The sequence below is a fragment of the Lepidochelys kempii genome, chromosome 6, assembly GCF_965140265.1.
Source record: "Lepidochelys kempii isolate rLepKem1 chromosome 6, rLepKem1.hap2, whole genome shotgun sequence".
NCBI lineage: Eukaryota > Metazoa > Chordata > Testudines > Cheloniidae > Lepidochelys > Lepidochelys kempii.
The window spans coordinates 103,289,854-103,317,075 of record NC_133261.1 but is presented as its reverse complement, the minus strand read 5'-3'; the positions used below and the strand labels follow the sequence as shown (position 1 = coordinate 103,317,075).

At 43.0% G+C, this 27,222-nt stretch overlaps 1 protein-coding gene across 5 annotated transcripts in view; it reads left to right on the top strand.

Moving 5' to 3' along the window:
* The first annotated feature begins 4,191 nt into the window (after positions 1-4,191).
* PPP4R3A (protein phosphatase 4 regulatory subunit 3A) overlaps positions 4,192-27,222 on the top strand; it is a 72,767-nt gene continuing 49,736 nt past the window's right edge. For all 5 annotated transcript variants that reach the window (XM_073349442.1, XM_073349444.1, XM_073349441.1 and 2 more), the window contains exons 1-2: positions 4,192-5,409; positions 17,089-17,144. In XM_073349442.1, coding sequence (XP_073205543.1) covers positions 5,268-5,409; positions 17,089-17,144 — 198 coding nt within the window. In that variant the 5' untranslated portion in view covers positions 4,192-5,267. The remainder of the gene's footprint in view (positions 5,410-17,088; positions 17,145-27,222) is intronic.

Here is a 27,222-nt window from a genome sequence, read left to right as displayed (position 1 = left end):
TTGCTTCTCTTCACTAGTCACATAGAAGCTGGCATTTTAAACCCCGGTTTTCCCTGAGTAGCCCCACTCCCTGGTTAACAATTCCTAAAGGGATTAGAGATCAAAGCCTCATTAAGTAATTCTCAGCCTTGCCTAACAGGCAGCTAGGCTCAGCCACAACCCCCGCCCCCAATAGACCACACTGTAAGCTTCAGGCAAGCAGAAAGCACACAAACAACAAACTAACAGACAACAAGCTCACCCCAAGGGTCACGTAGTTGCTCCTCCTTCACCTGGAGAACTCCCTTGCAAAACTCCCCTGTTTGCTGCTCCAGTTTGCTAGCTCCTCTGCTGATCTCCTTGCCTGCTGCTCTCTGAGCCTTTAGTCACATTTTTGAGCTTTTCTCTGCAATCATGAGGGCTAGAAACTTACTTATAAAAGTGAAAATTGAGATTCTCATGTAATCACATGAATCTGGGAGCTGAGGCATCACAAAGAAACAAATAATATGAGACTCATGATAAAATCATGAGAGTAGGCAATGCAGTGACACTGAGACTCAGGAAGCATGATTTTAAAAACTCCCCAACAGAGTCTGGTATAAAGAAACTTAAGACAACAGTTAAGGAATTAAAGGTATTAGACTCCACATGGAGCCTGCTTGAGCATACCATTCTGTAATTGCCAAAAACTGAAACACAAAAACACAATAAAATAAACCAGAGTCCACAGTTATTCCCATTGCCACAAGGGGGTGCAAATTGCAAATAACCACAGCTCTCCCTCAGATTTTCCATTGGCGGAAAGCAACTTCAAATTCAGCCAGGACTCTGTATAGAAGCCCTACTGGCAGAGGGTGCTTGGCACAGGTAATGAAGTAGCTCATCTTTGGTTAGCCTCGCCCCAGTGCCTCTCAGACCATCCCTCTATACTTGTGGTATTGTGTGGGCTTCAAGCCTTCTACCAAAGTGGAGGTTATAGAAGGTGGATAGCCTAGGTGTAATTAAGGAAGCCCTGCCCTGGCATGGGGATTGGCTATTTATCAAGGGAGGGAAGTAGAAGTTATGTTGGTTGCAGCAGGTGGTGGTTTGTGTGTCAAGCTCCAGGAGACTAGTCTGACCAGATTCCAATACTTTGTGTGAGAGCTCTGAACCAGGGTGAGGACATTATGTATTGTTTCATGTAATTGTGTCTGTCCTGAAACCTTATTAAAAGGGGACATACTATTTTGTTAGTTTGTGTTGGCTTTTCCTTGCCCAGATCTTATTGATGCCCAGTCAGGGAAAGTAAGGTGGAACTCACCTCCAGTGCACACCTGGCTACATGACTGCATTCAGGGATGGCCTATGCATTTACAGGTAGTGTGCATTTCTGTGCAACTGCTCCAGGACTTCCCCTGGGCGGAGATCCACAACATGTGGTTCTCAAAACACCAATAACACGTTATATTCACTAGTCAAGAGAACTGTGGCACAGCTGTGTCTCTGGTACAGTTTCAGCCATACTATGGATGTTTTTTTAACATGCTTGTCGTAGTGTAGATGGAGATATCGTCACAGCCAGCTCTAATCCACCATTGGATCCCTGCTGAAACCTAGAGGTGGGCCCCAACTAAATGTCCACAACTGGACTTTGGAAGAGTTCACATATGGATATAAAATTTGTGGTTAGCTATAAAGGGCCAAACAAAAATGTATGACAGGGATGCGGAAATAGTGGTGATTGGATATCTCTTTCTGAGTAACTGTTAATTGGGGAGATAACCTGTTAGTCTGTGATTGTGGCACATTAGACCCAGCAAAATGCATTTTATTAATAAATACAAACATCCATTTAATAAAAAATAAAATACAATGAGCTCCCATGTATTGTGTAACTAGAATGTGTCTTGCAATAGACTCTCCCAGTACAGTGATGGGCCTATAAGGTCCCCACAGCTCTAGTGTGTTTGCATATTTTTTCAATTTTGATGCAGCCTTCAAAAAAAATCTGTCAGACATATGCTCTGATGTTGGCAGCAGCGACAGCAGCAGAGAGTCAACAGCGTCTGTTTGTTACTGCAATTGTTGGATTGCATCTCTGTTTGGTGCAATCCAACAGTCATTCTACCAGAAGCTGTTTAACTTTTTGTACCACTCAGGGAGCCTCCTGAAAAGATGACTTTGCAGCAGGATCATTCCAGCTTTGCTGGACAAAATGTAAGCAAACAGATGAGGAGAATGTGGGACTCAGACCAGAGAAAAAGGAAGGTTAGAAACTTCCTGGAACTCAGACTTCCTGTTCAACCAAGGACATCTGATCAACAGTTGTCAAGGTAGAACAAAGCCTTGGGTTCATGCTGGGCTCCTCCCCACTGCTCCTGGACACACATTTTGCATTTCGGGGCGAGGAATGATTTTCACTATCTTTGAATGGCCAGAAGACTCCTCATCTCTGAGGAAGGGATGGATCTTGCCACTGTGATGCATGTATTTGTCACCTCCAGGTTAGACTTCATATTTGATCTCCCTAAGGAAGCCAACAGCTACATCTCACAAGCTGCAGCTCTTATACCATACAGCAGCCTGCTTTGAGACCAACAAAAACCTATTTGATTAAGCATCAGTGCCCTCCGTCGAAGGGAGAGGCACCAGAGTAGTCCTGTCCATTTCCGGAGCCTCTCTGTCACTCTGCCCTCTAAACTGTGCCAGTTCTCCGGTGGAGACGGATGCGTGGCAGAAAGGTAAATGCCAAGATAGAGCAGCGGACCCACGCTTCAACTGATGGCCTGAAGCACAGGTGGGAAGGAGCTCGCCTGCCACCCATCCCCGACCACCAGGCCAGAGCTCTTGACCCAGTTGACCCAAGAGGAGGAGGCTGCAGGAGCACCTCACACCAGCACTCTCTCACCATTGTTGATAACTTGAGAACGAATTTAAAGTCTTAAGGCCCGATGTGGTGTTACTTCTGAATCTGGACCCAAACAGAGGTAGTGAAACAAAGGTGACTTTACATCACTTTGGTAGTTCCTCTGATACAGGGCCAGGCTGGGGAAGGTAAACTATTTCCCAGCACTATACCATTACAGTGTCATTATACACACTGAGCTTTGGGTTAATGAATGGCTCCTGCCCTGTGATGCCAGAAATGAAACACTGCAATATAAGTGAAATATTATTTGTAATGGTTATTTGGCCCTTCTGCATAGCCATTGTTCTGTGGGGTGCTGCATGGGTGCCACCCTTTGGCTGAACGGTAGGGTGCTGTGGGTAGGGCTACTGCTCTCATACCCCAGGTTGAATGCACTGTGAAGGGTGGGGATAGTGCCCCAGTACCCAGAGGGGCTGCACCATAAAGAGTAGGGGTGGTGTGCAGTGATTGGGGGCTGCTGGGCAATGGGGTTCTGCCATTTCAGCCTCAGGTGCTGTTCTTTTATACCCTTGGGTGCTGTGTGGTGATCACTGGGGTGCTGCACTGTAGGGTTGTGCCCTGGCACCCCAGGGTGCCGTGTGGTGATTAATGGGGTGCTGTGTGGGTGAGGTGCTGCATAGTGGGGTGATGTGTGGTCATGGGTGGGGTGCCACACTAGTCTGTGGGGTGCTGCATGGTGGGGGGTGCTACCCTTGCCCCCTAGACTATCGCTTGCTGAAGGGGATGCCTAGAGGGGAATCCTATGTGTTTTGAATCTGATTACTCTGTAAAGTTACCTTCCATCCTGATTTTACAGAGGTGCTTCTTTTACTTTTTTCTTCTTTATAATAAAGTTCTGTTTTTAAGACTCTGGTTTACCTATTTGGTTGGTAGATTAGTCTCAAGCCTCCCCAGGAAAGGGGGTGAAGGGGTTTGGGGGATATTTTAGGGAAACAGGACCTCCACGCGGTCCTTTTCCTGAATCTTTGTCTAACTCACTTCGCGGTGGCAGCAGTACCCAGCCAAGGACAAGGAAGGATTTGTGCCTTGGGCAAGTTTTAACCTAAGCTGCTCGAAATAAGCTGAGGAGGGTCTTCCACGCCGGTCCCCACATCTGTACCGTAGAGTGCAGAGTGTGCTACCTGGGGGGATGCACACAGTGGGTTACTGAGGCGTTTGGGTGACAGAGGCAGGCGCTGCTCCCCTGCGGCTAACAGCAGGTGTTCCGGCGCCCCCATCCCTCTCCCCCCACCCGCTCCCTGAGCCCACAACTGCTGCTGGCCCTTTAAATGCTGGCGGGAGGCCCGTGCCGCCGCTGGCTGGGAGACCCCGCGCCTCCAGTGAGAGGTGAAACCAAGATGGCGGCCGCGCAGTGACTGAGGCGGAGACAGAGCCAGTGGGAGACGGACGGGCCTCGCCGCGCCTCAGCCAGCCAGCCCGCCCGCCCGGCCGGGGAGGGGCCTTTCCTGCCGGGCGCCCGGAGCGGAGCGGGCCGGACTACCGGAGCGGGCCGAGGAGCCGGGGCTGAGCCGCAGCAGTAGCGGGAGGAGGAGGAAGAAGAATATGGCGGCGGAGCCGGGCTGGGAGTGAATCTGCCGCCTGCGAGGGGAGCCCATGGGGAAGACGGGGCGCTGAGCCCGGCCGCCTTCGCACCCTGCCCGGGACAGGCAGCGCCCGCTGGCCGCTCACGAGCCGCTCTGGAGAAGGAGGGGCCGCGCCTCCTCTGCCCCCCGCACTGACGAACTGCGAGCGAGGGGGCGTCGGGCCTGGGCAGCGCCCGCACAATAGAGCCGAGCGGCGGGCAGGGGGTGAACTGACCCCGCTCCCTCCCCCTTGCCGCCGATCTGCCACCACCCCTTGTTCCCTCTGCTAATCTGGCTGCTTCCTGTCCCCTTCCCCTGCCAGCACACGGTTCTCCCGGCTCACGCCTCTCCTAGCACCCCTGCTCTGCGAGCCCCATCCCCTGCCACCCTTTCCCTCTGCTTTCCCCCCACCCGCTTCTAGCCTCCATAGCCATCTTACCTCTCCTTCACCATCCCTCCTCTACCACCTCTGCTCCCTCCCCACGCTGCCCCTTCGGCCTGCCCCTTTACCCCCGGCAGCCCAACTGCTCCTTCGGCTTTCCCTCCTGAATAACACTTTCCTGGTCCTCTAGCCTCGTAAATAGCTTCCCACCAATCACCCCCTTCCCCAGCACTCTGCTGTGCCTCCAAATATTGGGGATGAGGAGGAGACTGCCCCAGCAGTGAAGAATAAGGAGAGATCCCGGGGTGTCTGTGTGGGGCTGCTACCCTCTTTCCTGCTCCTCTCCTCTGAGGGGGGCCTAGCCCCCCACCAACCTCCTGTTCCTTCAGGTGTCACAGGCCAGTGTGGTGGCTGTGGTGTGGCAGGCGGCAGGATGACCGACACCCGGCGGAGGGTGAAAGTTTACACGCTGAATGAAGACCGCCAGTGGGATGATAGGGGCACCGGACATGTGTCCTCTGGCTACGTGGAGAGGCTGAAGGGCATGTCCCTGCTTGTCAGGGCAGAGAGCGATGGTAAGTGTGTGAGAGCATGCCAAGTATTGGTAGTCTTCTTTTACCAATCCACCTAAAAAAGGCAGACGGGAGCTGGCTTTGTATATCTATTCCATGACACTAGCGGCATAATTTGTATAGGATTCTGAAACGAGGGAGGTAGCAACTATGGTTAACTCTTGTTAGGCCAAGTGACAGGGTTGGAAGATTAGGACAACACTACTACCCACTCCTACCCATCAGGTACACACTTTGTGCATATTGGACACACAGACATAATGGTGCATACCAAATACATTTAGTCCACATTGCACACGCTATTTTGCACACCAGTATCCTGCTTCTTGGGGCCCCCCCAAAATGATCTTTGCCACGAACACTACTTCGGATCTCTTCTTCAAATAATTTATAATCCCCAGATTAAAGAAACTACTCACAGTTTGGATTACATTTGTTGAACATAAAATATTTTAAAATTCAGTGTAGTGTCTAACCTATTCAGCTCTCAGTAGTTGAGTTTCAGATATATTTTTCACTCTTTAAAAGTGTTTTAAAGGGTGTTTTATAATGTGTGGCTATACATATAGTATTAAATTGTTGATTTTAAGACAGTACAAAGAACAAAACAATATTGTTGGGATATATTTTAAGCAGCTACAGTATTCTGCACTCATGGTAAAACTGCTTTAGAATTACCCCTTAAATAATAAATTCACTTAAAGCATATCACCTGTTTTCCTCACATTGCAAGCATGTTTCTCTACAGATCACTACATTATGGTAGGTTTTGTGTGAGAACTATCCATGATTATTTGATCAGTGAGTTAATGGTTGCTGTAGTTACTGTGGATTAAACTTGAAGTATATCTGGCTTTATTTAACACTAGTAGCATGAATTAAGGTGTCCTATCTCATTTAACCATATAGTTGCATATTTGGTGATGTTTTTCTGCCCGTAGCTATTTCCAGGCTTTTTATGTTATGTCTGGTTAGGTTGGATCATTCTTGCAGATTGCTGTCTACAATTGATTGTAATCTCCCCTCTCCCCCATGTTTATTTGATTTTCCCGTTGCTGATATTGAAGGATAGAAAACTTCATTGAGGGCACTTACTTAGTCCAGTCATTGTATGGGAAAGTTCTGAGAACGTGCGCTCTAAGGAAATCCTAAATTGATATAGTAGAAATTAAATTTAGAAAATTGATGATTATCAGAAACCTGCTTAAATGCTAATTACATTGATTTGAGTCTTTTACATTAATAATTTAGCAATGAATTATGAAAGCCAAATATATAATTGATTTTACCAAAGAAAATTTGAAGACTGTTCTCCCCATTCTTTTCAGCATGTCTTATTTCTTATGTAAGATAAACTCCTCCAGATGGCAATGGACCTCTACTACTGAATTTAAGGGTGAAAGGGAGCACTGTGTGTGTGTGTGTGTGTGTCCACCAGGACAGCTTTCAAGAGCATAACAAATGAGTAAAGTACAACTGAAATAATGAGAGTGACATTAAAATATATATATATATATATATAGTGGCAAAATTTTAAAAATACAATGATGTGGGTAGAATTTTTGAGTATAAAATGCTGCAGGTTGTAATCTGACTGTCAAGGAGCAGTCTGTTTAAGCTACACAGACTTCCACTGATATTCAGTGGGATTTGCATATGCAGATTGATTTTGGTAGTTTACTAGCTGTAAATGAGCTTGTTTAAATCTATAAAAGAAAGTGGAAGTATGAAGTATTATAAGTATTGTTTTAAGGTTTATCTAGGAGTTTACTGCATTTTACAGATTAATTATCCATACTTTTAAAAATATTCAGCAAATTAATATTTTAAAAAATTGAATAACTGAAATTAACATATAATAGTTTATTTAGCTGTCATAACTCTTACAGCATGTACAGTTTATAGGATTATTAGATAATAAAATCCTCTTCAGAAACTTACCTTTTTTGATCACTGAGGCTAATATATCACTCGTTTTAGGCAAACATGCCCTCTAGTAATTGTTTTCTTATTCTTGTCACTTTATCTTATCAGATTAATATTCAGTTTTCTCTCAGTGTCAGAAGTCAGTGGCCAAGAAAGTTTTGAAGGCAAATTTGTATGTAATGAAATTTTTAAAAAAATTATTTGGTGTATTATTGTATGAAATGTTTGTAAGTGTGAACAGTTAATTGACAAAAACAAACAAAAGTGACACCAGATTGTTATACTTCAGATGCATCGATGCCTTTTACAGGGCTCGGGTCCCTTGTTCCTCCTCCTTTCAATTACCATTCAGCTTTTCTGTTAATTGCTTTGTTAAATGTAAGGATCAAAATTAACAAGTACTGAACAAGTACTAGTGTTCCACGTCTTTGCGTCCCTGTGTAGTTCTTTCATCTTTCCTTGACAGTTCCTCCCCTTTCCATCATGCTGTCTTCTGCCTTTGTTTCTTCCTACAGTTTGGGGTCAGGACTCAACTTCCTTTTATTTAATGGCTTACCCACAAAAGCTGACAGACCAATTTAGGTTTCAGAATTCTCTAAGGGAGAATGCAACCAAAAGTCAGTTTTTATCCCTGGCCTTTTAAGATACAGTGCTATAACCACTTCCAACAGATGGAACATAGGAATTACCATACCAGATCAGGCTAGTGGTCCATGATATTGTTGTCCTGTTTTTGACAGTGGCCAGAAATGTCAAGTAAGTTCAAGCATCCCTGGTGTAGACAACTGACACTAACCTCTTAATACAGGAAATCTCTTACTGTACCCAGTTATAGGATGGCTTATGCCCTGAATCATGAGGATTTATATCTCCTAATTGTTCTAAATCCCATCTATTATAATTGAATGTTCTTGTCGTTATCCATATAAATGTCTAGTCCTTTATTTGGATCCTGCAAAAATATTTTCCTTAATAATACTGATGTGGCAATGAGTTACACTTTTTTCCTCAAAAAAAAAAAAAAAAAAAAAAAAAAGCAAACCAGCAAGTGGATCACAGTCAAATCTAAACTTGATGCCTTTTAGTTTCACTGCATGACCCCTTGTATTTCTTTTAGATAATAAAGGAGTGCCTAATTTCCACTCCTTCTGTCATTCATTTTTAATAACTGTATCCTTTCCCCGCCTTGTCAATTCCATGACCTGAACAGTCCTATTCTTCATATGACAACCTTTCTATGCTTTTAAATCATTTTCTTTGCTTGTTTCTGACCCTTTCTCTCCCCTTCTCCCCCTTTTTGAGGTAAGGTGACCACAACTGAAAGCAATATTCCAGATGACGGTATACCATTCTCTTAATGATACAAATAATTTTCAATCCCAAAGATATAAAATATCAGGCACTTGCTAGTATAAGGACTAAGCTTATTTGCCTTGTCAGAATACACTGATTACCAAGCCATGCTTCCCCTTCTGCTTAGTCTTCGTCTGGGCAGCACCTCCCTGCTGCTTGGGCCTGAAGACCCACGCTTCCAAGTCGCTGAATTCTGAATCCTAATTAAGTCTCTGCCAGTCCTCCAACAAATACCGGTTTCTCCCTACCCGCCAAACAACGGTGGCAGCAGCCAGGTCTCCTCTGCCCCTATTACAGAGGCAGGAGGCTACTCTGCCCCAAAAGCAAGGGTGGCACTGCTTCTATCTCTCAGCACAATTAGGAAGATGTTACTGTTTTGATTTATACTTTCTCCCCATTTGGAAGGTTTTCTTTGTGACCACAATGGCTTTAAACTATTTTTTAAAAGTAAAGCTTAGGAGTCTGCTAAAGTTGATGGCACTTGACCAGGAAAGTTTGGTACTCACTCTGGAGGAGATTTTTTTTTTTTTTACCTCCCCCCGCCCCATCCTATTTTCTGTACATCCTACTGCTGTTTTGATTGCTGCTAATCATGGAACTGACTAGTTTGTATACCATGACTGGAATGCATGGTAATGCCCTTTAGTTATGCTGTTCTACCTGTCCTGATATCATAAAGGGTAATTTTTACTAGCCACAAAAGAGATCTTATGTGGCCTGTAAGGCAGGGGTTCTCAACCTTTTTCTTTCTGAGCCCCCCCCCCCCACACACACACATATGCTATAAAAACTCAAAGGCCCAGTGTGGGGACTCAGGGCTCCAGGCTGGGGGGACCCTTGGGTTTACGCATACTTTAACTTCTATTTTTGGGGGGGATGGACAAGGGCTGGTGCGGCTTTGGCCAGCTGTGCACAGTGTGGTCCGGAGAGGGAGTGCCACCTCCACCTTCTGACTCACCTCACCTCAGGAGGCCACCCAGCCTGTCTGGATTGTGGGGGGATGCAACCAAAAAATATAGCTCAAAGTGGGGACTCAGCTCAAAGTTTGAAAACCACTCAGAGTGCACGGAGAGGGGTAGTTAGGGGCTGTGTGCTAGGAGTGCTTCTCCTGTGGTGGCTGTTTCCTGAGGGCTCTGCTGCCCCAGAGTCAGGTCCCCCGGCCCGGGCAACGCTTACGAGCTGCATGAACAGTCAAAGGGGGCTGGCAGCTTAGGAGCAGTCGCAACCCCGAGCACCAGTAGCAGATGGGAATGCCACGGCTGACCTCTCCATGGTACCACCAAGCAGAGGAGCAGCTGTCCCGCACTGCCTGGTTCTGGCTTCCCACCTATGACCTGGCCAGAGTATAGGACCTTAGAGGGACTGGCGGAAGAGCGGGGGGAGCTGCCCCTGGGACTGCTCCACTCTGGGTAAAGTGCTGCAATTTTTGGGGGGGGGGGGGGGAGCAACACCTTTTGGCAACCTCCAACTCTACATCTGCCCCCGGGAGTTGCCAGGGCTTAGGACTTCAGCCCCGTGCTGCTCCTGGCCTCAATCCTGGGTGGGGAGGGCATTTGGGGCTCCCCCACCACTCCCAGCTTCAGACTAAGGGGAGTAGGGGCAGTCCAGAGCTCCCGGCTTCAACCCCACGCTGCTTGTAGCTTCAGACCAGTGGGGCGCCGGGGCTCCCAGCTTCAGACTGGGGGGCACCAGGGCTCCTGGCGGCATTGTGGCTTACAATGTGGGGTTTCAGCCATGAGGCCCTGCGGCCCCCCAGAAAGGGCTCGTGGATCCCCGGTTGAGAACTGCTGCTGTAAGGTTTCATCTTGCCTCAGAAACCAATTGAACATCTGAGAAATTTGGGCTGTGGTTCCACTATTGCCTGGGAAATAAAAAATAATTCTGTGGTAACACACTTCAGTCCTTTTGGGTAAAACTAGGAGTGATGGACTGAAATTAAAAGAAACATTTAAGATGAGGGAAAATGTTAATCCACCTATTAGACTGTGAAATAGTCTCTGAAGGAAAGTAGTGTACGCACTGTAGTTTGTTCTCCTGCCATTGTGTGGACCCTTTATAAGAGAGCTTTTAATAGGCAGAGCTATATGAATTCTGTAACAGCAGACTTTACTGCAGAATCCGCCTTTTGCGCACACTTTCCTCCAGCATTATACTATTAAAAAAAAAAAAGCCCTCCATTGTTGTGAAGAAAACATTGCCACTTCTGCTCATGTTAATAATGAAGTATTTTCCCAAGTCTGCAGGCAGCCTGTACTAATAGCTGAGTAGTGTGAATTGCGTTGTTAACTAATTTTCATTGCTGGTCACTGGTAGCAGAAGCATCCAGCTAATTTTTAGGGTTGTGGGAGAAGCATGAATCCCCAAGTGCCACCTCCCTCCACCCTTTCGAAACAAAGAAGGGCGCTGAGAACCACTGGCTTAACACATTTAAAGTATGTTTCTTTCCTAAACAGTAACTCTCAATATGCCATTGTGGAGCTCTGTAGTTATTCTTGCTCACTTCCCTATCAGAATTGTTTTGTTTGTGAATCAAACCATACCCACCCTCCCCACTTCTGCAAAGCTGCCCTGAGCTATTGGACTCAAGCTGGGTTCTTTCCATCTTGCATACAACTCCCAGTAATAGAGGTTCTGTAGACTAAATCTTACTCTCCTCTCCACAGGTAACCCTGCCGTCTTCACATTATTTCTTCAGTGATGCTCACATAAACTCATTAGCTTTAAATGGGTTTGTATAGATATCACTTAGTGCATCATTTGGCCCGCAGAATTTTTTTCTTGTGGTTATGTAAAAAGTGCAGTTTGACTCTGAAGTTTTAAGATGAGTTTTCAGGGCAGGCAGTTCGAAAAAATGTTTAGAAAAATGAGCAAACTTCATTTGGAGTCATAAGTGAACATGGAATCCTGCTGATGTTTTTAAAAATGTGCTTTACAGGCTACAACTGCTTTCAAAAAGTAGTGTGGATAAAGTCTCGGAGAGTATTCTAGGGGCTTGTCTACACGTACAACGCTGCAGTGCATCTGGTGAAGACACACTATGCCGACAGAGAGCTCTCCTGTCAACATAATAAAACCACCTCTGCCCTAGACAATAGTTGTTTCTCCCACCGACATAGCTCTTTCCACACCAGTGCTCATGTCAGAGTAACTTATGTCACTCAGGGGAGGGGTTTATTCACACCCCTGAGCAGCATAAGTTATGCTGACAAAAGCTATAGGACACCCATAGCCTAGGATAGCCCCAAGAAATGGAAGGTATATTTTACAAATTTATTAGACATGTCTAACAAGATTGATTAAACCCAAGAAAATATTTTTAATTATACTATTCAAAAGACCAGGACTGGAATCCAGTCTTTTGAGTGGAGAATTCATGTAATTAAAAACAAGAAATTTTGTTAGTTGCAATCTATGACCTATTAAATTAAGGTTGACATTGTTAATGTTTCTGTTATCACTACCGTACCTATTATTTACTATTTTTACTATTCACAAATGTGCTTCAGGTTCCTGCCTCCAAAGAGCTTACTGTATGGGAGCTTTATCCTGCAAAAGCTTATGTGTATAAGTAGTGGGTTTTTTCACATGAGTAGTCTTATTGACTTAACTACTAGAGTATTTATTAACTTGAGTAACTATCTGGAATGTCAGGCCCATTATAATGTCCTCACAAGTCCATCATATTTCCTAGGTGGAGTGGAGTTGAGGGAGGTCATGGGTTACAGAGAACTCATTAATCATTCTTAAAACAAAATATGGTGGTTTAAATGTTTTGAGTCTCTCAAAAGTGTGAAAATGACGCATGCTTTTGCTAGGTGATACTGCATAAATGAGTAGGAATGAGTTGAATTGTAAGGTTGGAGCCTTGACAAATAGATTTTGGAAGGCTGTTGCAAGCATCAGTTACAGAATAGAAGAAAGCAAGATTTGTGGTAACAGTAGAAAAGAGGTAATAAAGACTGACCTTTTTGATAGCCTGGAAGGAGTTGTCCGACATAGGCAAGGACTTTATTGTCTTAAGTATTTGTTTTGAATAACTTTTCCACATTCTGTATACTGTTTTGTCAGTCATAGAATTAATCACATGCACAAGGTCATCTTGCGTATTCCCTTTACTTTTTTCAGAAATCCAGTATCTGTAGAGTTTGTCCAATAGGGGTTCATCAAGACACATAGCTTAACAATTTCTAGTGGCTTTTAATTCCACCATCCCTTTTGGAAGTTGTTTCCAAGTCTGACTGTGTCACTCTAAAGCCTAGTATGTCTGTCTAATCGGTGTGAAGTCATGGAAGCTGTTACAGACTCATGAGAGCTCTTCTTGTTTAAACTATCATCAGGTTCAATCATCACTGGGATTTGTGGTCCATTACTGTCAAATTTCTAAGTTCGCACCCATTTTGACTTTACAAATTACACTGGCACAAAGCATGGGCTTTCAGTTACAGTAAGGCATGTATTTATGCCATGCCAAGAGCCCAAGACCGTTGTGATATCAGAGGTAACTCAGCCAATTGCCACCCTTACTCTACAGCTAATTTGCATGCAACAGTTCAATTGCTTGTATGACGGAGACTGCGCAGATAGTGGGTTACTTGGCCCAGCTGCTATCCTTGCAGCACGGACTTTCACCTAATACAAATTAATGTACATTGAACACATTACCAGTGATTGCTTTATATGGTAGCCTTGCTTAAAGGAAAAAAAACCAACTCCGACAATATTTTCCACTCCATATTGTAAGAGAGATTATTTTGTTTTGATAATGCTGAATTGTTGCTTTTTCACAAGGATGGCAGTTGAAGGCGCACTGCACAACTGGGTTCCCAAAAGCAAAACGAGTTGTATAGAAATAATCTCCTATCACAAGTTGATATTTATCACGTCTATCCATCTAAATGGGACACACATTCTAGTTCTTAACATTTCTGGTTCAATAGGACTTTGTAGAAGTTAGCTAAGTTAATCATGAGGAAAACATACATTTGCATGTAATGTATTTACACAATTTTTTAAAAAAACTTAAAATTAAGGTCTGCCACACTGAAGTAAATTACATAGCATTACTGCAAAATTCTGTTCTGCTCCCTTGTGCTGTTCTTTCCTGTTGTTGCTACTTACCAAGGTGAGTGTTTGAACAGAAGCTCACAAAAGTTATGCTCAAATAAATTGGTTAGTCTCTAAGGTGCCACAAGCACTCCTTTTCTTTTTGCAAATACAGACTAACGTGGCTGCTACTCTAAAACCTTCTTTATAGTGAGATTCTTCGTCCTCCTTGGTTCCTTTACAAATATAAAAATATTGAGGAGACCTCTATAGTAGTGATCCATATCAAAATCCTGAATTAATATCAAATAGCTGGATTAGAGTCCTTTTAGGTCTTGTCTGCTCATGAAGATAATCAGGAACAGCTGTTCCTGAATAATGTGTGGACATTTCCAGAATAAGAGTGCCCTGTTGAACATGGATTGAGTGTACACACATGGAGTTATTTCTGAATAGGTCCATGTGTAGACAGGCTCTTAGTCTTTCTACACACACTTTTATAGTCAAAAAGGACTTGTCAGTTCAGTGGGTATGTGTTTTTTATTTGTTTTTTTTTTTAAGTCAGTGTGTGACAGGAACTTCACAGATGGCTTAAGGCTGTTTACAACTTCCTTAGAAAAAGAGAGAATTGGGCTAGCAGATATATGATTAGCTGACAAAAGAATATTTATATACAGCAAAACTTCTGAGAGGAAAAAATAGTTCAGGTCCACAGTATGTACTGTGTGAACTTAAACTTGCAAATAGATTTAAATTTTAAAACACATGAAAATCTGTTTCTCCTCCTCTTTACCTGTCAGCATCTGAGTTGAGGATTCTGTTATGCAACAGTTGATGATATATGAACAACCATCTCTCTTTGGAATCATCAACAGTTCAGGAGAGTTTTTAGGTGATTGCAAGGCAAACAAAATCCTGAACTTGGGACTTAGGCTTTGTGTACACTACATAGTTTTGTTGGCAAAAGGCAGCTTTTTGTCGCAAATTTAAAGTGATTAAAACATCAGTGTAGAGGCTGCTGTTCGTTATGTTGACATAACTTGCCTTCCCTAGTATCCCACAACGCCCAGCATGACTGCTCTGCTCAGTCCTTTGAACTCTGCTACTCTGCATCTAGCTACACATCCCTCCCCTTTCAAAGCTCTGGGAAGCTGACATTCCTCAGCGTTTGTGAAGAGCGCGCTGAGGATACTGCTTCTGGTAGCTTGGGAGGCTGTGGGAGAACTCTGAGGGAATTACAGAACCCTTAACGTGGAATTGGCTGGCAGGCAGAGCAGGCTGCTGCTGAGGGGTGGGGGAAGAGGGGAGAGACTGTTGTGCTGTGCAGAGCCGGGGGGCTGATGAGCCAGGGGGCCTGCTTCAGGATTTGTTGGTTTCGGCAGCTGTCTGAACTTAGAGACAGCATTCCGACACTGGCTCTCCTCTTCCTCCCCCCTCCCCCAACACACACACTTCCCCATCACACACACTCTGTCTCTCTGCGCGTGCACACACACACACACACCGTCACACACTTTCCCCACCTTCTCCCCCCACTTCACTTCAGTTGAAAAGCAGCTGGTAATCTAGTAGGATGCCCATGGAACGATTGGATTGATGTGCATCATGTGATGCTGTACCTGTCCCTGAGGCATTGCAAACCTTTCTCAAAGCACCCTGTGGCCAGTTGCCCAGTGGGATAGCTACCCACAGTGTACTGCTCTGTGTCGATGCAAGAGCTGCTAGTATGGGTGTGCTCTGCTGACACAAGGAGCATAGTGTGGACATGTGAGGGTGGTTTAAAGCGCTGTAACTTTTGTCGACAAAACTATAGTGTAGACAAGGCCTTAGAGTTAATAAGTAGTACACTAATTGCAGGTAAGTTTAAAAAAAAAAAATACCGTGTCTCCTTTAAAGTGAATGTATTTGTAATTTTTAAAAACTACATATTCTGTTACTGACATGGTTTGTGTGTCTCTTGTTTGAATATTAACATTTTGTAACATTCTAAATTTATACAGTAAGAAGCACTTTTATCACAGGAGGAACTATCATTAACATTGGTATTCAGTTCTACTGCTTTTATTAGCCATCTTGCTGAAAAAGTAATGTATGGTCTAATTCTGCAGTCCTTATTTAACCAAAATTCTTATTGAAGTCACTGGAAATCCTTCAGATAAGGACTGTATGTCTAAACCCAGGGTTTGTGACTGACAGTGTGAGAAACAAGTATAAGATTCTTTCAGTAATTTTCTCCATACTGTTAACATAGATTTTTAAAGTATGGATTTATAATTAATGAACTGTTCAGGTATTGAACATTAATTTCCGGTGATCAGTTCAGAAAGTTGGCTCCCACCATGAGATTCAGAAATGACTATTTTAATTACAGTTGTCCTTTTCAAATTCTGTTTATTCATGGAGAATTGCTTCTCACCTTTTAGAAACTTCAGAGATTTGCACTAAGAAAAATGGGTTTAAGTATTTTAATTTCTCGTAAATTCCTGGACAGTAAGGTTCAGTGAAGGTTAAGCATGCATACCAGTAACTTATGGGTAAGAATGATTAAATAAAAAAATATTAGTGATGTTGTAATTATACTAAAAACCCAGGAAATTCAGAGTTAAGGTTAACCTAAAAGAAGTCCAAACAGGTAAAGGTGTGGAAAAGCACACTTAAGGCACCCCATACAACTTTAACTCTGCCTGTTGTCACAGGGTTGTATGGGTGTCTTAACTGTGCATTTCCATATCTTTACCTGCTTGGATTTCTTTTAAGGTTACTCATAATTCCTGGTTTTATAATGTGATTGTGTGGACTACCTCCCCCTGGTGATAGAAAACATTTTTGTGGCAACTACAGTAACTGCTTCCATGGAGAAAGTAGTATCAAGAAGTTGACATGGATCATGAATTTTTAATGAGATTTAGCAAATGGAAGCAAGGAGAGCCAGCATCATGTGACCAGTGAGGTGTCTGCAGACCACCAGGAAGTGCTTTGTGGACCACATCTTAGGAACAATTTATTTTTCTAATTTGATCATCTCACCCATAAATGCTGTTTGGGGTAGGAAATAATGAAGTCAAAATAGATTATGGAGATTAAGGCCCCAATCCTGCAAATACTTATGTGTGCTCTTAACTTTATTTGTGAGGAGTCTTGTTGACTTCAGTGAAACTACTCATGTGAGTAAAATAAAGCATCTACATACCTGTTTGCAGGTTTGGGGATGAGGTTCTGAACATAGTCTTAGGTTGTGTGTATTTTTAATGTGTATTTCGTGTATCTGTGACTGAAAAGAGAATTTTTCAGTCCCCATTATTGAATTCACAATGCAATTGTAGAAGTAAAACAGAACTTTCTTCTTTTTAATTACTTCAGGTTCTCTTCTTTTGGAGTCCAAAATTAATCCAAACACTGCATACCAGAAGCAACAGGTAAACTCTAATTATTTTACATTGCCTTTCTTTTTAAAGGGAGACTGTTACTTCTTTAATATGAATGTTCTCTGTGTTTACTACCCTTTATTACAAGTAATGCTATCTGTTACTATAACTGAAAGATGAGAGAAAATACTTGTCAGTGTTTTTGTGTATGATCATACAACCAATCCGTTTCCTGTGTGAGTATCTGTGTGTACTTTACACAGCAACAAAACATATGGAAAAACACAAATTAGCAGGGGGTTCTTGAGACCTTATACTACCTGAAGCTATTTATAATCCCTTTTTGAAACAGACCTAGTTTCAAATAACTTGATTGTCCCTTAACTTAAAAAATGTATTTTATATATTATTCTTTTTACTCAGATATGTATTTGTAAATCTCTATATGTTGATTGCTTAGAAAGATGGTGATCAAAGTTTTAAGGCATACAGATTAACTCTGCCCAAAATATGCTACCTCTTTCTAAACAAATAGATGAAATATTGATGCCTGCCTGCTTTTTTGCGATCCTAGGGTTGACTGTTCTTTGCCAGTAAGACTTTCACATCTTAAACTAGTTAGTTGTGTGCATTGCTAGCCTGGAGAGTCTTTTTGCTTAAAGAATTAAAATGGAATTTGATGGGTGTGTATATTGAAAAGCACGATATTCTTTCAATACTAGAAAGGGACAAATGCTGCTGTCTGCTGGTTATTGTTATATTGAACTTAGTTCATGCAAATTAAGCCTATTTTCTAATCGGTTTCCTACTGTGTTGTAGACAGAGGCTAGCTTCAGTAATGCAGCTCATGATATCTAGGAAAAATGTGTCTGTAAAATTGTCTTTGTTTGGCATTTTTGGCCTTTAGTTGTCCTAAAACCTCTTTTTTTTCCTCTGCAAATAATAGTCTAGAGCATTTGTACCTCTGGAACTTACTGCTTGATTAGGAGTTTAATTTTGTACTTGTCGAAGGGAATCTACTTACTCTTCCTTCCTGTGAAATGAGACATGGGGTTCCAAACTTTTAAGAGGACAGGCTTATTTCTTAGTTTCTTTTGACTGCAATTACAATAGTGTGATACCCTTTTTTGAACTGGATCAGTAGCCAAAAATATAATTTAAAATTACAGATTTTCTGTTCTCTTTTTCTCTTCATTCTCTCCCTCACCTCTACTCTTTTTGTCTCAACTCTTTTTAGGTTTTTCCCTGTCCAGTACACCTCTACACACCCCCTTCTAAAGGAACTATTTCCATCACTACCCTTACTTCCTTCTCCAAAGTCTCACCTCACGTGTACTGTGGTGACTTACTCCAGCTTTGGAGGGTTAGATCCTATCAACAATAACTTTCTCTTTCATCCAGGGCTACCTTATACCAATGAAATTCGTCATGTTAGCCACTCTGTGATCTCCTTAGCATGTGTGTAACACTTCTCGTGTCCACACAAATGAGATGTGCGTGATTGGGAACCATTGCTTGGATTAGATTTGCTTCCAGAAATGCTGCCTTGTTGTCTCAACTGCATTAGTGTCAGTGTGAACAGAGATCACTAGCATAACACTAGTGGTACAAATATTGCTATCCAAGAATAAATCTGTTCACGCTTCAGTGACAGTTTTCACAGCTCAGAGCTCTATTATTACTTGTCAAGTTGGTTGTATGCAGACCCAGAAACAGCTTTTGCTGGTTTTGCTCCCCCAGCCTCCAGAGCATCAGTGAAGGACACAAAGATAACAGAACTGTATTATACCAAACTATCAGATCTGGTTTTTTTTGTTTGTTTGTTTTTTCCTGGAAAGCCAAAAGCAAAAGTTAGCTTTTTTAGATTACATTCACTTATACATGCAGAGAAATTCCACAACATAATTATTTTAATTGGGGGCTGACTTAGCTTTTTAACCTGTTAGGGCTGTTTTCCATATCCTGGAGCTCTGAAAAACAAAACAGAACAGGGAAATTGGTTAGCAGATACACATCAAGCCTATCCCATGTGCCGCCTCTTGCCTTCAAGTCAGGGTGGATTTGGTTTAAATCAAATTGACTAGTCAGGAAGACTCGATTTAATCATGGATTTCTACATAAAAGTGCATTCTTGTTGGTTGTTATAACCTTAATACATATTCTTCACAACTCAGAGATAGATGTAGGTTTCATTTTTAGAAGGTACACACTATACATTTTTAAAGTGATGTTCCTTTTATCATCTTCAATGCAGCTTCCTCCTGAGAAGGAACACTTCTCATGATGTTGTTTCATTTGGACAACCAGACTTTGCATTTCTTTGTTGCACTGTTTGCGTTTTGCACACATGCCTGTCTTACCCACAGGTAGAAGAACTTCGTTAAAATATTCCCAAATTGGGTCTCTTTTACGGCCTGCTGCCATTATAGGTTTTTCCTTCTAGTGAGAGAATGCGATGGTAGATCTCAAATCAGTGAAGACTACACTCAGAAAGACCTCAAGACTTCTGGAATATGCTGCTCAAACAGTTTCACTTTTGTTTCTATTGTCTGTCCCTCCCTTCTCATATTTATCTCCAGACTTCTTTTCCTTGTCCAGATCTATTCTGCCCCCAGCAATCTTCTGTTCATTGAACTTCTTGAAACTTGGCACTTTTAGAGAGAGGTAAGAGATTGACTCTGTGTACACAAATTTGCAGAGGGACAATAGGGTTGAGGTCTGTTATTTCTCACCTTTTTATATTATTTATTTATTTTAAAACATTTTTGCTGTTAACAAGCATGTTGTCTCTGGAGACACAAATCCACAGTTTGAGAACTGCAAAACTAAGCATCTCCGATGGTATCTTCTAGACCAGAGGTGGGCAAACTATGGCCTGCAGGCCACATCCGGCCCGCAGGACCCTCCTGCCCAGGCCCTGAGCTCCTGGCTTGGGAGGCTAGTCCCTGGCCCCTCCCCTGCTATTCCCCCTCCCCCGCAGCCTCAGCACGCCGTGCCGCCGGTGCAATGCTCTAGACGGCGAGGTTGCGCAGCTGCAGAGCCGCGGCCTGACCTGGTGCTCTGGGCGGCGAAGCTGTAGCACCACCAGACACGATGCTCCAGGCCGCACGGTAAGGGGACAGGGAGCAGGGGGAGTTGGATAGATGGCTGGGGAATTCAGGGGGATTGGCAGGGGTGTGGATAGGGGTTGGGGCAGTCAGAAGGTGGGGCAGGAGTCCCAGGGGGGCACTCAGGAATGAGAATGGGGGGTTGGATGGGGCAGCAGGGGGCAGTCAGGGTTGGGGATCTGGGGCTAGTCAGGGGACAGGGAGTGGTGGATGGGGCAGGAGTCCCCTGAGGACCGTCGGGGGGGCGAGAAGCAGGGGGGTCAGGTAGGAGGCGGGGGCCGTGCTGTGCCTGGCTGTTTGCGGAGACACAGCCTCCCCTAACTGGCCCTTCATACAATTTTGGAAACCTGATGTGGCCCTCAGGCCAAAAAGTTTGCCCGCCCCTGTTCTAGACTGAACACTGAGTCCCATTGTGTAAATAGAAAGATTAACCTAAATCTATACAGAAGCCCCTGGAACCACATAAGATTGGGTCCCTAATCCTTGAACTATTGGAACTCATTTACAAAACTTTTCTTAAACATTACATGAATATTGTCTTATACTATAGAATTAGAATGTATAATCCCTATTCCATGATGAGATATCTTCGAGCTATAATGTGTCTTAATTAAAACTATCTTTAGATCCCCCCCTTTTTTTTTTTAAATCATTGATTTTTATCCACCCTGCTCCAAGTACAGCAGTATATCTCTCCATGTTGCTCCCAGAGCTACTCTTCAATGCTGTCCACTCCCCCCTATTTGGCTGGAGGACCACTATATCCTTGGGGACTTTACTGAAGTAGGTGGGTGGTTAGGAGGTGAGAGTGGAAATTGGCTGAGCTATGTCTAGTGGCCTTGACTGTGGATATCACCACCACCAAACCTGGGCCTGGATATTACCTATTTCTGAATAATATAGGGAAAATGAAAAATTTTAAAAAACCAACAACAAAAACTGTAGCAATAATTGAATCAAGCATCTTAATTTGAGTGTTATCAGATGCTGGGCCTCCAGTCCCAGAGTTGACCTGACATAGGGAACTCCTGACTCTTGGCTATTTCACCTGTACAATGTGTGATGGTATTTCTGTGCCTCTCACAATCTGTGGTGTTCTTGTGCAGGAAGTAGATAATGGAACAAATCAGAAATGAGAGTGAACAGGTGCACATGTATGCTATATACTGTAGAGATTATATGCCTTCTGGAAGAGCTGTGTGGGAGCACTGGGGTAGGTACTTAGAGAGCAGTAAAGCTGCTGTGACATAGCAGAATACTTCTGTGGGCATTAAGCCAAACCCTAAAGGATCTGCACCCACAACAGCATGACTTTTGTGAACATACTGCATTGTTGATGCTTACACCAGCGCAGCCCCACCACTGTTACTCACAGTTCAGTTCTGTAATGTATATTCCAGAGTCCATCTCTAAAGAGCAATATGAGCTGTTTTTTTCCTAGCCCTTTTTCTGTCACCAAAAAATTAAGTGCTGCAAGCGTAGAGCCTCCTGGCCTAGAACAAGGCATCACTTGTTGCTGAACCACCTGCTCATCACCATTATAGTGCAGCTCCCTCATTTGGTTTGTATGCATTTACACCCTTCCAGTCTCTCTCTTCATTTCCGCTTTTCTTTTCCTCCAATCATTCCTTACACAGCACTCCTGGAAAATGTCTGTGCTGCTGTTCCTGCACCCATTGCTTTTCTAGGGGTACTGGCAAGAATCTCTACTGTGTGATATTGGTCCACTCATATTAGGCTTTCTTCTAGCTTATCCAGATTAGTCTCTTCCTCAAAAAATTGTGTTGAAATAGGAGAATTAAGTCAAAAATTCAGTTTAAATTTGTGGTGATTTTCATGCCTCTTTTCATGAGGAAGTAGTGCTGGTACAGTGGACGTGTCGTGTGGTATCTCATTGATGTGGAGTCCACAGATGTATAGAAAATGCTTGCTTGTAGATCCCTGGGTATTCACATGGATTTCACATCTGTTGTATTACCTTCCAGCTGCATCTTTCCCTAGCAAAATAGCCCATTTGTAGTTCAGCTACCATTGTCCCCCCTTCTGTGCTTGAGTTCTATGATCTCTCGTTCATAGGGTTAGGTCCTTGTACCTGTAAGCAGAGGGTTAACAACAATCTGCTGGGATAAGGGAGCCAGAAAGCTGGCTTAATTCAGCAGCAGGGGTTTCCCCTGAAGTGGAAGGAATCCCTGGCTGATTGTATCAAACCTCCTTGCAGTTCCAGGTACCGGGTTTGTTGCTGGACTGCTCTTGCAGATCCAGCAATCTTTGGCTGGCCTCTTAGGAGTTGTTACCATCCAGCACAAATTAGAGTAGCCTCAGGGATGTTTCAGCATGTTCTCAGGGCTGAACTGGTTCCCAGTCAGTTCTACACTTGGCATACCAGACAAAACATACCATAAAAATCATGCTCTAAAAGTTTAGCAAGCCTCACTAAAGGGTTGTTCTGCTATACATTTATGCATAAAGTTCAAGAATTGTCAGTCACAGCCTAAATCTTTTAAGGCCTCCTACTTCAAGCTTATTGGCAGAAGTTTTTCATGGGTATGTGAGAGTAACAAGCATTTGGAGCGTGTTCCTATTTACTTTTAGTTCAAGATGTTTATGATCAAAGTTCATGGTAGCAGGAAGAACATAATGCATTGCTTAATTATACTTTCATTAGCTGGAAACTTCCAAATACTCTGCATTTAAAAAAAAAAAAAAAGGCCTAAGAAGGCATACTTGATGTAGTAATACGTGTAATATGTTCAGTTTTGTACTCTATGGAAAGATTATTAAGATTTTGGATCTTTTAGACAACCTATTCAATAGCAAATTTCCTGGCATGCCTTCTTCCTTTAGGAGTGTTTTAAATATAGAAAATGAGGTTTCTGTTGGAGGCAGAAATAGCTAGGAAATGAAACTGAATTCTTCGAATTCCCTGTAGCTCAGAAAAAGGAGAGAAATTCAAAACTGCTATCAGAAAGCAGAAAAATTGCCACCTCTTCTCCTAGCAGTTCCTCTGCTGTGGCAAGACATGTCCCAGAGTCATATGACTGATGATTTGCTTGACCAATAAAAAAAGACTTCTCTTTTTTGGCTTATGTAATCCCTTGAAGAAGACACGGTCCATTCACTAAAGAGTTCATATTCAAATGTAGACAAGCACTACAGTTCAGCTACGTAATACAGTACCTTTAATCTATAGAGAGTAATGTATATTTTTAATACTATACTGTTAACGAATGGAGTGCATTTTTAGATTATTTTAAACCAATTATCAAAGCAATTGTAAAAATAAAAAACAAATTTAGGATTACAAACAGAAAAGGCAGATGGAAATGGTTAGTCCACTAAATACAGAAAGTACACTTGGGTTGGTGGGAATATCATAGAATCATAGAATATCATGGTTGGAAGGGACCTCGGGAGGTCATCTAGTCCAACCCCCTGTGGCCTCAGGGTGGTGGGGGGGCTGTCTCTGCACGCTGTCCCCACCCTGAGCGCTGACTCCACAGCTTCCATTGTGATGAACTGAGCTGTAGCTCACGAAAGCTTATGCTCAAATAAATTTGTTAGTCTCTAAGGTGTCACAAGTACTCCTTTTCTTTAAACTGGAATATGTTATTCTATCCCACGTTCTTGAAATATACTGCAACTAAAAACAAAAGTTCAGCTATTGAACATAGGAGCTAATAGAGCAAATGCAACAAAAAAATCACTTGTAGATATGTACTTAATATTTTTTGCAGTTTTCAGGAGACCCAAAGTGAATTTACAGAGCCTTCAGGATGAGCAAATAATATGGGACCAAATTCAGAATAAAAGTATTCGCATTGGTCATATTAGCAATATCGCCAGAAGATTACTTCAGTAGGTATCAGCTGAAACTGATTCATTCCTATCTGTTTGAGGGAACATGGTGTTCTGGCTTGACATAACTGATGCCTCAGAGAATATTTTTTGAAACTTGGTTTACCAGCAGGTCAGGCTACAGCATGTCATCAGAACATTATGTCACGGTATCCATTAGATGGTAAATTATATGACTCAGTAACATTAAGGTGTCTCTTCTGTTACATCTTCAGAACTGATTATAGATGCCTGCAAAGATGGCTGATGATCCTTTAAACATGTCAGTACTAGTGCAAGAAAAGACTACAGAACACGGTCAGTTTTCTAGAATTAAGATCAGCATCTCTTGCTACAAGATTCATCTTACTACAGAATTGTTTCCAAGGCATCAACTCTTCGAAATTACTCATTCTTATAAAGCCCCAACTTTTCCACAAGCATAATTAGTAACCATCTCACTAACATTCAAATGAAACCACTCTCGAATCTGCTGAAAAATAGTGTGATTTTTATTTTTATTTTTGGTAGGGTTATGGGGAGAAGAAAGTGAAACTATGATGATAACATAGAGCCAGCACTGGTCCCACTTAAAAAAACAAAAAACAAAAAACCTTGAGATTTATTTTTAAAGGAACTTTTAAAAATGAGTAGAAATGAATTAAGACAGATGTCAAGGGTGAGTAAATTCTGTATGGTAGCCCCGCTTACTTGCAGCAAAGCATCAGTCACCTGCTGATTTGATCTGCAATGGTGGGATTCCTAAAACATAGTGTCTCCAGAAATATACGTCAGATTGGGGCTTAAGAAAGAGATCTCGAGCGTGGCCATGGCCAGGGCTTTAAAAACCATCATCTGTCACTTTAAGCAGCCAAAGTTTACATATGATGGACATAATATGGTGGGTGATGTCAAACCAGCAACTAATTGTGCTGCATTCTGAACGAAATTCAAGAGATGTCATTACCCTGTTGAAAGTGTGACAATAAATCAATCCTTATGTTGATAAGTGCAGAACAGGGGTGCAGCCTATGCAAATAGCGAACCTGAAAAGTACTTAAATTCCATGTCCAATGCATAGCTTTCTTTAAAAGGGACACAGTCAGAATTCCTGGATGGGATTCTTAATTTTACTACCTCTGATCGAGTGTTACCAATATGATGATATGAAAAGGACAGATCGCTATTGACTGACTATGCCAAACAGCAAAAATTCTCTTTTCCTAGGACAAGGCAGTGTTGACTCATCCACCTGGCACAAGATATTTCTTCCAAGCCGCAAGCAGACGTGCATGATTCTCAGAGTTTAGAGAAAGAGTTACTCAGCAATAGCTTGCTGATAATCTTCTCTCATGTGTTTAGCTAAGTTCTTGCTAAAAAGTGTGTATCACCTTGATCAATCAGTCCCTCATATAGATTGTGCCGATCGCACAACAAGTCTTCCATTCTTCTCTTATCCTAGGTTTCCTTCTCCGTGTGCGGCCATGCGTTTTCATGATAAAATCTTCCCATCTCTTTGGAGATCAGCCGAGTGGTCGTTTCAGTTCCCATGGGTACCGCTTGGTGACAGCTGCAGTCCATCGATTGTCAGTGAGACTTGCTATATGCCCTGCCCATTGCATTTTATTGTACCCGCTTTCAACAATGACATCCTGCACTCCGCTCTGCTGTTTGATCACTTCATTGGGGACTCAGTTGCCATTAAAATCCCGCAAATTCTTCTTTCCATCCCCCTCTCCATGATACAGTTGTTGCTCCTCTATCTTCGTTAGCACCCATGTTTCGCTGCCATACAACATTGCCAGCAGTACTGTTGAGTTGAAGAGGTTGGCGCTTGTTGCCTTGTTGATTTTTTTTTCTTGGAGGACATCCTTGATAGAATTGAATGTGCACCAACCAGCTTGCTTTGTTTGTGAGAGTTCGTCTTCCTGATCATGGCACATGTTAATTTTTTGGCCCAAATAAACTTATTGCTCAACTTCTTCTTTTTGTTCTCCCTTGACTATTGTTTGGGCTTTTGGCAAGGCATCAGACCACATACATTTTGTCTTCTGTAGTTTGATAGTGTTTTCGGTAATCAACACAATATCGTCCATAAATTTGAGGTGGTTTAACTGCTCTCCATTGACGCTGATTCCACCCTTCCAATTCATCCACCTCATTACCATTTCAAGACAGGCTGTGAAGAGTTTTGGTGAAACTGTGTCTCCTTGCTTCACACCTTTTTTGACTGGGTTGCGAAGGGGAGTGTCGAACAGAGTTATACCTGTAGTGCAGTCAGTTTGCTTCCTCTAATAGTCTGTAGTTTGTGTCGATGCCCTACTCTGCAAGAGCTTTCAGCATTCCATCGATCTCTACGCTGTCAAATGCTTTTTTATAGTTGATGAAGGCAATGCATAAAGGGAATTTGTATTCTCTTGAGCACTCCAATAGCTGTTTTGTAGTGAAGATATGGTCCATTATGCTGAAATTCCTTCAAAAACCTGCCTACTCTCTCAGCTGCTGCTTGTCCAGACTCTGCGGTTTGTTATTATTTTGGTGAACAGCTTGTAGACATGTGAGAGTAGGCATATTGGATGATAGTTCTTTAGAACTTCACGATCGCCCTTCTTGTACAGCAAAATGATGCAGGAACTTCCACCCAAGGACTAAGAAGAGAAACTTTAGACTTAAGTTTCTCCTTATGGAGTCAGCTCTTCATCTCTAGCTGGCTCATACTGCATTGGAATCCAAGCACAGCACTTTGGTGCGGAGCGCACTGGCCTGCCTCAGTAAGGGAGGCCACGGTGCCGGTGAATGACTTGGGGCCCAGAGACCTATGGCACCGCCGCTCTCTGGTACTGAAGACAAGTTCAGTGACTTCTCAGCACCGGCGAGTGAAATCGGTGCTACATAAACAGAGAAGAGATGAAAGGGGGTGCTCACCAACAGTCTGAGCAGTGGAGCGTGATGGGGCCCATAGAATGCATCCCACTTCTGGACACTCCGCTCCTACTCAGGGACAGCCGTTGACTCTGGCCACCAGGCAGAACCATTGAATCCAGTTCAGTTGGACTCCCCGAGACGGGAGAGCTACATTGGGGTGTTGAACATGCCGCCCATTCCTGACACATTTGAAGCCTCTAGGGACCTCATAGAGATGGCAACCCAGCACTCCCCGGCACCGGCAGAGCTGACAGCACAGGCAA